Source organism: Thalia democratica, chromosome 3 (genome assembly GCF_965202585.1).
Source record: "Thalia democratica chromosome 3, ktThaDemo2.hap1.1, whole genome shotgun sequence".
Taxonomy (NCBI): domain Eukaryota; kingdom Metazoa; phylum Chordata; class Thaliacea; order Salpida; family Salpidae; genus Thalia; species Thalia democratica.
The window spans coordinates 82,284,143-82,298,701 of record NC_139167.1 but is presented as its reverse complement, the minus strand read 5'-3'; the positions used below and the strand labels follow the sequence as shown (position 1 = coordinate 82,298,701).

The 14,559-nt window shown below is 29.1% G+C and overlaps 1 protein-coding gene across 1 annotated transcript; it reads right to left on the bottom strand.

Moving 5' to 3' along the window:
• Nucleotides 1-8,734: 8,734 nt before the first annotated feature.
• LOC145832615 (histone H3.3 type 1-like) lies at nt 8,735-13,757 on the bottom strand. Its single transcript, XM_082939917.1, has 3 exons — nt 13,670-13,757; nt 9,533-9,664; nt 8,735-9,012 (listed from the first exon to the last, which is right to left on the bottom strand). Exons 1-3 carry the CDS (start codon nt 13,755-13,757, stop codon nt 8,735-8,737), a joined length of 498 nt encoding a protein of 165 aa, XP_082796043.1.
• Between the last annotated feature and the right edge of the window lie 802 nt (nt 13,758-14,559).

Here is a 14,559-nt window from a genome sequence, read left to right as displayed (position 1 = left end):
TATGAAAATTAAAAAAATTTTAGTAAAATTCAATATGCATTTATATTAAAAATTAAATTGTAAAAGAAATTTAAGACATTTAAACAAATATTATTATAAGCTTTATACTCGGATACACTTATAAAAGTTTTTTATAATTTGAACAGTACAAAATTAGTTCATATAGCAGTTTAAGTTTTGTTTTTTATTAAAATAAAATTTATTTTAAAGAATTACGATATTTACGAGTTAACAAAAGTGCTATTTGTAAGTTTTTCAAACTTTTGAAAATATAGATGAAACTCTGGTTTAGTTTTTCTTGACATAGAATATGATAAAAAAATAAAATTAAATTAACTATATAAAGTATTTTTAAATATTAAAACTTAAGTCAAAATCAAGTAAACCAAATAAATTATTATACTATTTAATTTTAAACTAAAAAAATTCAAGGAAAACTGTTAATAATCAGGAATTACTAAAAACCTAACCTTATAACTTTTACAGAATAAATTTTCAAAATAAACTATGCATCTACACAGCACAGTGAAGTCGAGGACTAAAAGAGTTGACCTTGATGTGTTTGGTTAGTTACTTATAAAGTATCAAGCTTTTAATATTTTAATCATTGTAAACTAAAGTAAAACAAAAATATATGTACACATTGTTTTAAATAAATATTGTTTAAACTTAAAAGAACTTTTTTCTAGATTGATAAAACCAAATTAACGTAATTAAATTAACTATAATAGCATATTGATTTAATCTCAATGATTAAATAAGTAGCCTAACACCAAAAAGTTTTCAATAAAATTTAAAAAAATATTAATATTTTTTTTTCTCAGATGAAATGAATCAAGAGATGTCTCATAAAACTTCTGAGACGACTCAAGTACCTGAGAAAAGTGTAGTTCCTGAGACTACTGAAACACATGAGACTACTCACGTTCTAGAAGTCACCACTGAAGTTACTGAAGTTCCTAATGTATCCTATACAACTAATAAGGTTCCTAAAATTACCACTGAAGCCACAGAGGCTTCTAAGATTACCACTACAGCTACTGAGGTTCCTGAAATTCCCACAACAGCTACTGAGGTTCCTGAAATTACTTTTGCAGCTACTGAGGTTCCTGAAATTACTAATAAAGCTACTGAGGGTCCTGAGTTTACCACTGCAGCTACTGAGGTTCCTAAACTTATCACTACAGCTACTGAGATTCCTGAAATTACATCTGCAGCTACTCAGGTTCCTGAATTTACCTATGCAGCTACTGAGGATCCTAAACTTACCACTGCAGCTACTGAGGTTCCTTAAATTACATCTGCAGCTACTGAGGGTCCTGAATTTACCACTGCAGCTACTGAGGTTCCTGAATTTACCACTGCAGCTACTAAGGATCCTGAAATTACTTTTGCAGCTACTGAATTTCCTGAAATTACTACTGCAGCTACTAAGGATCCTGAAATTACTTTTGCAGCTACTGAGATTCCTGAAATTACTACTAAACCTACTGAGGATCCTGAGTTTACCACTGAAGCTACTGAGGTTCCTTAAATTACATCTGTAGCTACTAAAGTTCCTGAATTTACCTCTAAAGCTACTGAGGTTCCCGAATCTACCACTACAGCTACTGAGGTTCCCAAATCTACCACTACAGCTACTAAGGTTCCTGAATTCACCACTGCAGTTACTTAGGTTCCTGAATTTACCACTGCAGCTACTAAGGTTCCCGAAATTACCACTGCAGTTACTGAGGTTCCTGAATAAACCACTGCAGCTACTGATGTTCTTGAAATTACAACTGGAGCTACCGAGGGTCCGGAATTTACCACTGCAGCTACTGAGGTTACTGAATTTACCACTGTAGCTACTGAGGACCCTAAATTTACAACTACAGCTACAGAGGTTACTGAAATTACCACTGCAGCTACTGAGGGTCCTGAATTTACCACTACAGCTACTGAGGTTCCTGAATTTACTTCTACAGTTACTGAGATTCCTGAAATTACTACTGCAGCTACTGAGGGTCCTGAATTTACCACTGCAGCTACTGAGGTTACTGAAATAACCACTGTAGCTACTGAGGATCCTAAACTTACCACTGCAGCTACTGAGGTTCCTGAAATTACATCTGCAGCTACTGAGGTTCCTGAATTTACCACTGCAGCTACTGAGGTTCCCGAATTTACCACTGCAGCTACTGAGGTTCCTGAAATTACAATTGCAGCTACTGAGGTTCCCGAATTTACCACTGCAGCTACTGAGGTTCCTGAATTAACCATTGAATCTACTGAGGATCCTGAATTTACCACTGTAGCTACTGAGGTTCCTGAAATTACTACTGCAGCTACTGAGGGTCCTGAATTTACCACTGCAGCTACTGAGGTTACTGAAATAACCACTGTAGCTACTGAGGATCCTAAACTTACCACTGCAGCTACTGAGGTTCCTGAAATTACATCTGCAGCTACTGAGGTTCCTGAATTTACCACTGCAGCTACTGAGGTTCCCGAATTTACCACTGCAGCTACTGAGGTTCCTAAACTTACCACTGCAGCTACTGAGGTTCCTGAAATTACATCTGCAGCTACTGAGGTTCCTGAACTTACCACTGCAGCTACTGAGAATCCTAAACTTACCACTGCAGCTACTGAGGCTCCTGAAATTACATCTGCAGCTACTGAGGGTCCTGAATTCACCATTGCAGCTACTAAAGTTCATGAATTAACCACTTAATCTACTGAGGATCCTAAACTTACCACTGCAGCTACTGAGGTTCCTGAAATTACATCTGCAGCTACTGAGGTTCCTGAATTTACCACTGCAGCTACTGAGGTTCCCGAATTTACAACTGCAGCTACTAAGGTTACTGAATTTACTACTACAGCTACTGAGGTTCCTGAATTCACCACTGCAGCTACTAAAGTTCATGAATTAACCACTGAATCTACTGAGGATCCTAAACTTACCACTGCAGCTACTGAGGTTCCTGAAATTACATCTGCAGCTACTGAGGTTCCTGAAGTTACCACTGCAGCTACTGAAGGTCCTGAATTCACCATTGCAGCTACTGAGGTTACTGAAATAACCACTGTATTTACCACTGCAGCTACTAAAGTTCCTGAATTTACCACTGAATCTACAGAGGTTCCTGAATTTACCTCTGCAGCTACTGAGGGACTTGAAATTACCACTGCAGCTACTGAGGTTCCTGAAATTACCACTGCAGTTACTGAGGTTACTGAATTTACCACTGCAGCTACTAAAGTTCATGAATTAACCACTGCAGCTACTGAGGTTACTGAAATAACCACTGTAGCTACTGAGGACCCTTAATTTACCACTGCAGCTACTGAGGTTCCTGAATTTACGACTGCAGCTACTGAGGTTCCTGAATTAAGCACTGTAGCTACTGAGATTCCTGAAGTTACATCTGCAGCTACTGAGGATCCTAAACTTACCACTGAAGCTACTGAAATACTACAATTCGACAATGAAGTTACTGAGGTACCTGTATTTACAACTGCAGCTACTGAGGTTCCTGAGTTTACTACTACAGCTACTGAGGATCCTGAATTAAGCACTGCAGCTACTGAGCGTCCTGAATTTACCACTGAATCTACAGAGGTTGCTGAATTTACCACTGCAGCTACTGAGGTTCCTGAATTTACCACTGAAGCTACTGAAATTCTTAAACTCGACAATGAAGTTACTGAGGTACCTGAATTTACTACTGCAGCTACTGAAGTTCCTGAGTTTACTACTACAGCTACTGAAGTTCCTGAATTTACCATTGCAGCTACTGAGGTTCCTGAATTTACAATTGCAGCTACTGAGGTTACTGAATTAAGCACTGCGCTACTGAGAGTCCTGAAGTTACCACTGCAGCTACTGAGGTTCCTGAATTTACCACTGAAGCTACTGAAATTCTTCAATTCGACAATGAAGTTACTGAGGTACCTGAATTTACTATTGCAGCTACTGAAGTTACTGAGTTTACTACTAGAGCTACTGAGAGTCCTGACTTTACCACTGAATCTACTGAGGTTACTGAGTTTACCACTGCAGCTACTGAGGGTCCTGAATTTACCACTGAAGCTACTGAGGTTCCTGAATTTACCACATCAGTTACTGAGGTTGCTGAACTCACAACTGCAGCTACTGATCTTTTTGAGTTTACCACTACAGCTACTGAGGTTGAAATGAAGACGGAAAAACATGTTGGAGGACCGGGCAGTGAGCAAAAAAGCGCAAATGTTCCAATGGTTATTGGAGGTTAGTGTTTACTGTTGTTCAAAATTTTGATTTAGTTTTTAAGTGTTGTGGTCATATTTTTTGTACAGGACAGGCAACAAATCTGTTACTACTAAAATGATATATATTTATACAAATTATTTTTTTTTTACTATTGATATATATAGTATTTTTTCAAATCTGTTTATAATAATACTAAATTTATGACAACCTTAGTTTTTTAGTATTTAAAATTACTTTAAAATTTAGTATTTTTACATACAAACTTAATACCACTGAAATTTATCATATGTTAAGATTTTTTTACAGATTTGATATTAACAGTATAACTCTATAAACATCTGATTACTTTTTATTAGAAACTACTTTAAAATAAATATTGTCTGTTTTTCAGGAGCCGTTGCTTTGTTTGTAACACTGATGTTGTTAGTTTTGGCTATTATCCTGGTCAGGAAGAAAAAAAGTAAGAACTCTTGGTTTAACCACAACAAAAAGTAAGTAAATTTTAATTTTGAAATTGTTATTTCTATTACAAGGAATGTTTTATAGCTTAAGATCTAGGTATACTAAGATTAGTCTTTTCGAAAATTCAGACTAACCTTCTAAGTTGCAAATAATTTTTTTGATGTTATTAGATTATATAAGAAAGTATTGAGTTTTATGTATCAGTAGGGAGTAATTCATATTAACTTATAATTAAGCATATGATTCGGATGTGCTTACTTTTATTGAAAATAGTTCAGAAATTAAGATCAAAATTTTGAAAAAAAACAGCTAGCATCTTAAAAGTTACATATTTGTTGATTTTTTCACTTATATAGTAATTGAGTTACTTATACATGTTATAGACTTACTACTTATATTTAAACAAAAGCTTGTAACTTTAAGCAAACAATTAAAGACATTTCAACTGCTTTTGATACATTATGACCTCATAATAGCACAAAATTTGCATCATTTTTCTGTATTATCGTACTTTTGTAATATAAAAAACAAATTCTTTTGTTGTTTTAACTTTTAGTTTCTTTGTTTTTGAATGTCAGTTAACCAGTAATATCATTACTTAATATGATATAGTTAATGTAATGCCATTTCAATTTCTTTTTGATATAGATAAAGAATGCATTTTGAATCATTTTTAGTTACTAGATATTATAAGTAATGAGACTATCTTACCAAAAGAAACAAAATTAGACCTGTTTTTTAGTGAATTGCATTTAAATTCATTAAAAATAGTGTTATTTAGTTGTTTAAGTATAAATTTTTTTATTCAATAAAACAATAGTTATTTAGTTGTGTTAAGTTTTTTTAAGTTAAGTTTAAATATTTTATGGTTTTCAATAATAATATTATTAAAGTTTTTAAAGTATTAAACATTTAAATTGTTTAAGATATATTGTGTCAGTTTTTTTCATTGTTTTAATTCTGTAATTTAAAAGCTTTATATAAATAGTTTTTTATTTTTTAATTCATAGCAGTTTAGTATTGTGTTATTACATAAAAATGTTATTTACAAGACTTAGTTCTTAGTAACGTATAAGCTTAATCTATAAAATGTTCAAAATCCTAAACCTTGCTAAGCGCTATATTATACACATAGTAAAACTACATTTTACTTGGTACTAAATTGATAATAAATATTATTAATTACTCTTTAAAGAATAAAAAAATATTAACCCAAAGCATATTAATAGTAAAACAATATTTCAATTTTATGATACGTAGACAGTAATTGTGATTTGCTTTTTTGTCAAGATATTATTATATTATATCTTGGGACACCTTTATTTTTTATTTCTTTTAGAATTACTCAACGGTTACTCAAAGTTATCATTAACTACTATTGATAAGTTTTGTTTAACTTGGTTTTTTTGGTAGAACATATCCTACAACAAATGATTTAGTTAACGGTAAAATGAGGGTTTCTAAATATGCAGAAACACAGTCTTGCATCTTATTTGGTTTTGGCATATATTAAGTACTTAAGAAATTATTATCAAAGTCGACCAAAGCATTTGGTGAAGCATATGTTCTATCAAAAAATCAAGTAAAATGAATCTTGTTAACGATAGTAAATGATTACTTTAATAAAGTGTACGTGGATCTATTCAGAAAAAATCATAAAAGAAGGTGTCCCAAGAAAATACTTGCTTTTTATATTTATGAATGTACAATTTTACAGACAAAGTTTGCATATCAGATGTAATTTTGACAGTATAATATGTCAAAAGTAGTCGAATTTTTAATCTATGATTATAACTATATATCTTCAATTAAGATATAAACTGTAAGTTTAAGACATGTATAAGTTACTTTATTACTATCCAAGTAAAAAGCATGCAATTTTAGTTGTCTAAAGTTTTTTTTTTAATGTTTAACTTTAATTTTTATCTTTTTATTCATAAAGCCTTAAAACATCGATAAATATGATTAGATATGTCCAGCAAACATCACCTAAGTACTGCTACCCATATTTTATGTATAAATATAAATAAAAACAATAACTTATCATTTAATAGATTTTGAAATTTGATGTTTTAGACTGTATTTAAAATGAGATTTCATTTCTTAATTATAAAACTTTAAGAGACTGCATACCAAAATTTGTTATAAAGTTTGTTTACATTTAATTAGATACAATTTTATACTTAAAGAAAAATAAAATCTTTAAAATCAGGCAGTCTTAAAAAGTTTCCAGTAATAAAATATTAATAATTTTTTAAATTGAAACTCGAAGTTTAATAAAATTTGTGTGTCTAGATTTCATAGTGTATTATATTGTTTTTTTAGTAAATTGATTAGTTATCTAACTACGGTTGAGTAATTTTGAAAATCAGTACAAAAATAAGTTTAAAATAGATAGAAAATTAAACTATTAAGTTTCAAGGAATGGTACTGTAAACATTGAAATGGAGAGCGCCTAGAAATACAACTTTGATTAACAACAAGTCGTGAAACTACAGAAGATCCTCTGTTTGCTTGATGTCTAAATATGCCGGCAAAACTCTCTTTTATTTATCTCAATAAGTTGTTAAATTTATCTTAATATATACCTCAGACCTTTTATTATACTGCTGGATTATTAGTTTTTTAGTTAGATATGATTAGAATTTCTTGTTGTTCAAATTAGAATGAAACTATTTGATGTTTTGATGTGGTGTTTTTGTTATTATTGTAAGTGATTTATTCTTATACCAATAGTTATTAATGTGCTTGAAGCAAACTACATGCTAATTATTATTATAAAAAAACAACGTATTTTGTTTAAAGTTTTCCGACAGAAGTATATGTTTAATTTTATCTTTTCTATGACACTAATTAAACTTTATTCAAGTATAAAGAGAAGATGCAAGTTATTAATAGGTATATGTACATAGGTAAGAGTAGTAACATAGTGTGGTAAACTGCGACCTGTGAGTATGATTGTATTATAAACAAGATGGGACCAACTAAATTTGAAATTTAACCCACAAAAGGTAAACAATGGTGCGTGAAAGATTAAATATGGTCTGAATCAAAATTATTTCAACTTTTATTAGTTATACATGGGTTTTGAATAAATTGAGAAAAATTGACTTTTGTACAATTTACGAAAACACTCACTAGAGTTCATCATTTTTTAATTTTTAATCTAAAACTAGATATATAGGGTTCTATATAAATATAAATTACAGCTGTCAGCCTAAAGTACAAAGCATTTGCTGACCCTTTTTTTTATGTACCTTTATTTTACCTCTATACCTTGTTTTTATTTAGCTTTAAGATTTAGTGAATATTGATTTTACTTGTAGAAAAGTAAGTAAATTGAACATTTTCGAGGCTAAAATAAAATTAGTAATAAAATTTTTAGAAATTGTTCATCAGTTTTGAACAACAATAACGAAGGTAGGGGCAACAGGTTAAAGGTAGTTTTGGGATTTTAAAACTTTTATGCTAGCTCCATCACCAACGTCAGCTGGCCTGAAATATAAAGAGGTTATCTAGCTTACGTTTAATATTGTCAATCTTTCAATTAAAAGAGATTATAAGTAAGAGATTATATATTTTTACCGTGGGTTTGAATTTTAGAGATAAAGAGCCGCAACAACTATCTTACTCTAGAGATTCTAGGATTTTCTATGAAGATATAAAATTATCAGACTTATAAATCGTATTATTTACAATTTACATTAAACTTACATACTCTTAAATAAAGTTAGGATTGAATTAAAGAATTAAAGGCAAGAGGCTTCTTGCAAAGAGAGCAAATATTAAAATGGTTTAGAGAGACCTTAATTACAAAAAAAATAGAGCGAAACTACTCTCAGCATTTAAGAATTTGTAGATTATAATTAAATAAAACGGGGTTTTATTAATTTTATTTATACTAACTTAAATTTAAACAAAGATGTATGAATCTAAAAAAAATAAATAATTACACATTTCTAGTTACAAGTTTATTGAACACTAAAAGTCAAAATATTAACTATCACATAATAAGTGTCCTAGAGTGCTATTTATTTAAGCACGTTCACCACGGATGCGACGGGCAAGTTGGATGTCTTTCGGCATGATGGTGACTCTCTTGTCATGGATGGCACACAAGTTGGTGTCTTCAAAGAGTCCAACCAAGTAGGCTTCGGAAGCTTCTTGAAGTGCACCGATGGCTGCACTCTGGAAACGAAGATCGGTCTTAAAATCCTGAGCGATTTCACGTACAAGACGCTGGAATGGCAACTTGCGGATCAAAAGCTCAGTAGACTTCTGATAGCGACGGATCTCACGAAGAGCAACAGTACCTAAAAATTAAATCACAGTCAGTAAATTAAAACACTTAAAAACTGTTTAATTTGTCTAATTTATCATTAAAGTTACTTTGTTAAGATAGTAACACAATTAATACATAGTAGGGTCCACAGTGGGGTCATGACGAAAGTTTAGGGAGCTATGAGCAGTAAAGTGGTCAAAGGGGGCAGTGAGGTCATAATTTGAAACTACAGTGTATATACTGGAGTTGATCATGAAAAATAAAAAAATGCTATGTGCTTTTAATTATATATTTTTGAATAATCATATTTTAGGGCCATAGCTGTTTTTATTTCTTAAAACTTTAGGAATCAATTGAAAATAAAATTGGGAAACCCTGGTCTACAGAAAAATTAAAATTGGTCTACAGTAACATAAGTATAAGTTTCCAAAGAAAATTTATGACGAGTTACCACTAGTTTTAACAATCATTAAATAACACATTTACACAGATCTAACATTAAAAAATTATTAGCAATTTTATATAAAATACTTCGTTGTATTAATTTTTACCTGGGCGGTAACGATGAGGTTTCTTTACTCCACCAGTTGTTGGGGCACTTTTTCTTGCAGACTTGGTGGCGAGCTGCTTGCGAGGAGCTTTTCCTCCGGTTGATTTGCGGGCTGTTTGCTTGGTACGTGCCACTTTATAATTTAGTTTTTGTTTTATGTCTGTGAAATTCTTAAATATTAGTAAAGATTCTATAAATTTAAACATTTATAACTATGATGCTTTTGACAATTATTTTTTTAGTTGAAATTATGTTGTTGCAATTTACCCTAGTTGGACACAAGTGAGAAAAATTAAATTGGTTGTAGATGGACATTAAAAAATAAGTGACTAAAACATGACCCGGATTTAATGTTAGTCTATCTATGTAACTAGAGTTTATGTAGTTCTAATAAAAGCTTTAAATTAAATTAATAACAATTAGCTAAACTGAGTATGAAAACTTTAGTTCTCCAGAAACAAATATCAAGTTTAAAACAAGAATAAAAATTCCCTTTTTTGTTTTTAATAAATACTTATAAAAACTTTGTTTTTCAAAGAAATAATTATGAAAATTTAATACAACTTTTCTTTCAAAACTAGAGTTGTTTTTAACTACATGATTAAGTTAATCTTTAATCAAAATATCTCCAAATTTAACTTTTATACTTTTAGAATCTCACAAGTAGATTTAAATTTTTATTATAGATTACAGAACTAAAAAGCAACTGAACTACTTGTACACTGAATATGTCAAAAATTCTATTGCAATTTATTTATCACGAAAATTTAAGATTAATTTTAAAAACAACTTTAAACTCACACTTTAGCCAAAACTATAGAATAAGCCTAAGTAGTTTATATGGTTGCCACACGTTTTTAAAAATTTATTTCAAGGTTTTCCAAATTTCTTCCAGGTTTTTATAACTACATATTTTTGGCCTATTTTTAGTTTAAAATTAAGATTAAGGCAAAAAACTGTGTTAAATAGTATAAAAATATTGAAAATATACTTTTAAGCTACTTTAAATATGTATTTTAATAAATAAAATTTTTGATGATGACAATTTTTTTTATTTCTATGATAGTTTTTTGAGTAAGATCAAAACTTTACTACTTAACATTTGAAAATTATTAAAATTCCTGGCTTTTAGAGTGATTTTTGTTCAAAATAACAGGTGTTTCAAGTTTTATTTTTCAAAATTCCTAAAATTCCAGGTTTTTCCAGGATTCCGAGTAAAGTGGCAACTCTGAATTTAGATTGTATTATATTATATTAATTAGTGTTATCATGTCTATTAATAAATGTCAGGGTTTTTAAAAGCAGTTTATTGGAAAACAAGTCTGAGTTTTTCAAATGTGCTAAAACTAGACTAAGTTGGCCTGAGTTAGTCCAAGATAACTTAATTTGAACAATAAAAATATTTTCCTCCATAGCCTAAGTTAACTAAATTTACCTAGTGTTCATGTTCTCACCCTGATACATATTAAGTTCTTAATGAGATAATATTGATTTCATAAGAAATTTTTGAGTAAACTGATTATAATTTCAGAGTTAAAATTATCCAAGTAAGACTAAATGATTAAACTTTATCCTAATTAGATAACAACAAACAACTAATGAATATTAAACAGTCTAAAATTATTTTAGATCATATTTATAAGTAAAGTAAAAGTTTATCTTTTATATCATAAAAGCTTAGAGAAAATTAAAAGTTTATACAAAAAAACATTATTAAAAAAAATGTCTTAACTTTTCAACTGCAAAGTTCCTAAAAAATAAGTAATAGAAAAAGATATGCAAATAAACTAGATTATACAAGACAGCAAAAATATGAGAAAAACTAAACAAGCATCAAATGTGTAATTATGATTGCTACATATTAAAACTGTCAAATTGTTTAAAACTTACAGCTGCTCCTATCACTGCGTTATTTGAAATCTAAATAGAATAAATGTTTGAAAAAAATGTAATTTTACGTTTTTGGATTATAGGACAAATTTGTTTTTTTTCAGTATCAGGGCTACTATATGAAAATTGTCATTATGTCAATTAATTTTGTTGACTTTACAACACTAAATTTATTATTTTTGCAATAAACTAAAGTTTATTAACTATTCAGAATACATTTTTCCTTTATTTTGGCAAGTCTGTTTTTAACTAATGAACTGTTTTATTACAACAGAAACAAAATACTGCAAAAGTAAATAATAAGGCTTTAAAAAAGTTACTTCTAAACAATTTTAAAATAAGTAAAGAAGAGTTAATATGATAACAAAAGCATAAAACTAAAGATCTTTTTTTTTATGCTTGACAAGTATTCAGTTTAAACTTAAAGATTGAAAGACAATTTTTTACAAGTTTTCTTATAAAAATCAATTTCGCAAAATTGAACATAATTAAAGCGAGCTGAAAAATGTTAAAATAAACTTACAAGCTCATTTTATTTCTCCTGTAACTTGATACTATAAAACTGCAAAAAAACATTTCATCAGAAAAGTTAAGAAGTGTACAAAGTTTTACACTTAAAATGTCTATTAAGTTTACTACTTAAGTACTTTAAGTTAAGATCCAATATATAGCAGTGTTTATAAAAATGTTTTGTTGTATTTAAGAAAATAATTTGTTTAGGGGTACAATAAATAATTTACGATTCTAAACTATTTGCTTTTTGAATTTTTTACACAAAAAGTTTAATTTTGACAATACATTTGAAAATGATGTATGTGAACTATTATAGTTAAAAATAATTGTATTTATGTTTTACTTAAAGTTGTATAAAATTTTCATTAATAAATTATTTTTATGCTAATATTCTTTAATAATTGTAATTCATTTTACTAAGTTTAATATTTACTTTAAGGACAGCATAAAAAAAGACATATTTATTGATTTAGAGTGTATTATTAGTTTTATAAGCAAATAAAGTATTGTAAATACCAATCAAACAAAGTAAAGTAGTTTTAACCATAAACTTTATGGCTTTGTAAATTATAATTTAAATAATTATCTAATACACATGAGATGTATAAAATAATGTTTCAAAACATCAGTAAAATACACAGACACTTATAAATTTGTAATTTCACAATGACAACTCAAAATGATATAGTGACAACACCTGCGAATTATCGTAAGTATTATGATTTTAATAAAAACAAATTTAATAAGTTTATTCAATATTATGTACTTAATATACTTTTAATTCTTGAAATGGTCTGAAATTCAACATGTACATGTTAAGTTAACAGTTTGAACTGTTGTCCAATCTGATTCTCATTATAAACGCAAACCAATATTGATATACTTACATATGAAGCACCATAACTTAATTTGTTCTATTTCATATCAAATATTTTAGATTGAAATCATTGTGTACACAGATCCTTGGTGTCAAGATCTGATTGCAGAGTTCAAAGCACAAGAACACTCGATGAAACAGTTTTACAAAAATCCCAATGCAAAATTAGTGTGTAAAATTTTAGTAGTAGCAAATATTTTCAGTCTTATATAAAACTGTTATTACAAACACGATCTTACGCATTTTTTCGGTATAATGAATTATTGACCAAGTCTATATAAATTTTAAGGAAAATATGGCGCATTCAGCCTGAAATAAGGTGTAAAATTAAGTTATGTCTTTTATGTTTGTTGCTTTACTTTGCATACAGTGTTTAGAGCGGGGTTTCTCAAACTTGGCCAGTTCGCCCCCTCGGGGCCATTACAGAACTATAGGGGACCATTAGCAGCATGGACCACGAAGTCATAAATTGAGTGTTAGTCTAGATATTTCGGGGTCGATGATAAAGAGCTAAAGAAGGCATTTGAAGTTTTAATGGTAGTTTTTTATTAGTAATCGTGTTAAATTTTACCTTCGGTTCATACGTACATAGATTTTTTGTTTTCTTTAAAGTAGGCCTGTTATGGAGCATATAAACCAAAATGAAACATACACTATGTATCTAATAACATAAAAAATTAACTATAATTTTAATGAACTGCATAAAATACATTTCTAGATATTTCAATAAGTTAAAATGTACTGTTTTTTGTAAATAGAAGAGTTGCTTTTATAAAATTTCAACTAAAAAATTTAAGTAAAACTTTTTTGATTAGTTTTTTTAAAGGTATGCAACGATTGCTCTGTCTGCTAAGAAACTTCCGACTTTGACACGCAAGTAATGTACCTGGAAAATATCAGGATACCGAACCTGCTTTCCATTGGACAAATATTCGTACCACGACATGCTCAAACCTGAATAATATTGGCAGAAACGAAAATTCCTTATTTATACTAGGGTCTATGTTTTTATAGGTTTCTATAAATATATATATACATATATAGAATTATATCAAGTTAAAGTTTTTTTCTGAAAAAAACCTAGTTATTACAAACCAAAGTTGCCCAGTTTAATAAACCTTAATAAAGTTTTTTTTAATTAATTTATCACTTCTTGCTATGTAAACAATAGTCATTTTTATCAACTATCGTCAACAAGAAGATCCGGATGTTAAAAAAACACTAACATCACAATGTAATATAACAAACTTTAACAGTAACATAGTATAACACAGTATTGTAATAAGAATTATTAAGCTCCTAGTTTTATATTGATTTAGCCAAAGTTATTTCTAAGATGTTGGTTTGTATATAAAATGGTACAATTATCTTTTTAATTAATGCTGTAAAGTTGTTTTATTTAATGAACGTTTATAAAATATTCTTTTGCTTAATAGCTTTATTATACCATAGCTGTCAATAAGCTTTAACACTGTATTTTTTTAAATCTTTTTAAGCAGCATTTTTTATTTTCAGATCTTCATATATTCACAACTTTTTTGGTATATTTACTACAGATGTCATTTTATCTATGTAATTATAACTTGATTTATGCATCAATTCATTTTAGAAAATTACTGTTTAAACAATTTAATTTATGTATTTTTACATTTTTAACATGTTTTTTATTTCAGCTGTGTTATTTGTAGCACTGTTTGCATTCTTCATCTTTGGTCGCAAGAAGAAGAGGACATAATTACTGAACAACG

What these genes read in the sequence shown, in the direction of transcription:
- LOC145832615 (XM_082939917.1), bottom strand. Translation starts at nt 13,757, where the DNA reads ATGTCGTGGTACGAATATTTGTCCAATGGAAAGCAGGTTCGGTATCCT. An exon ending in CTTGCGTGTCAAAGTCGGAA is followed by an intron (nt 9,665 to 13,669) that starts GTTTCTTAGCAG and finishes TAAATTATAAAG; the next exon opens with TGGCACGTACCAAGCAAACA. An exon ending in ACCTCATCGTTACCGCCCAG is followed by an intron (nt 9,013 to 9,532) that starts GTAAAAATTAAT and finishes TTTAATTTTTAG; the next exon opens with GTACTGTTGCTCTTCGTGAG.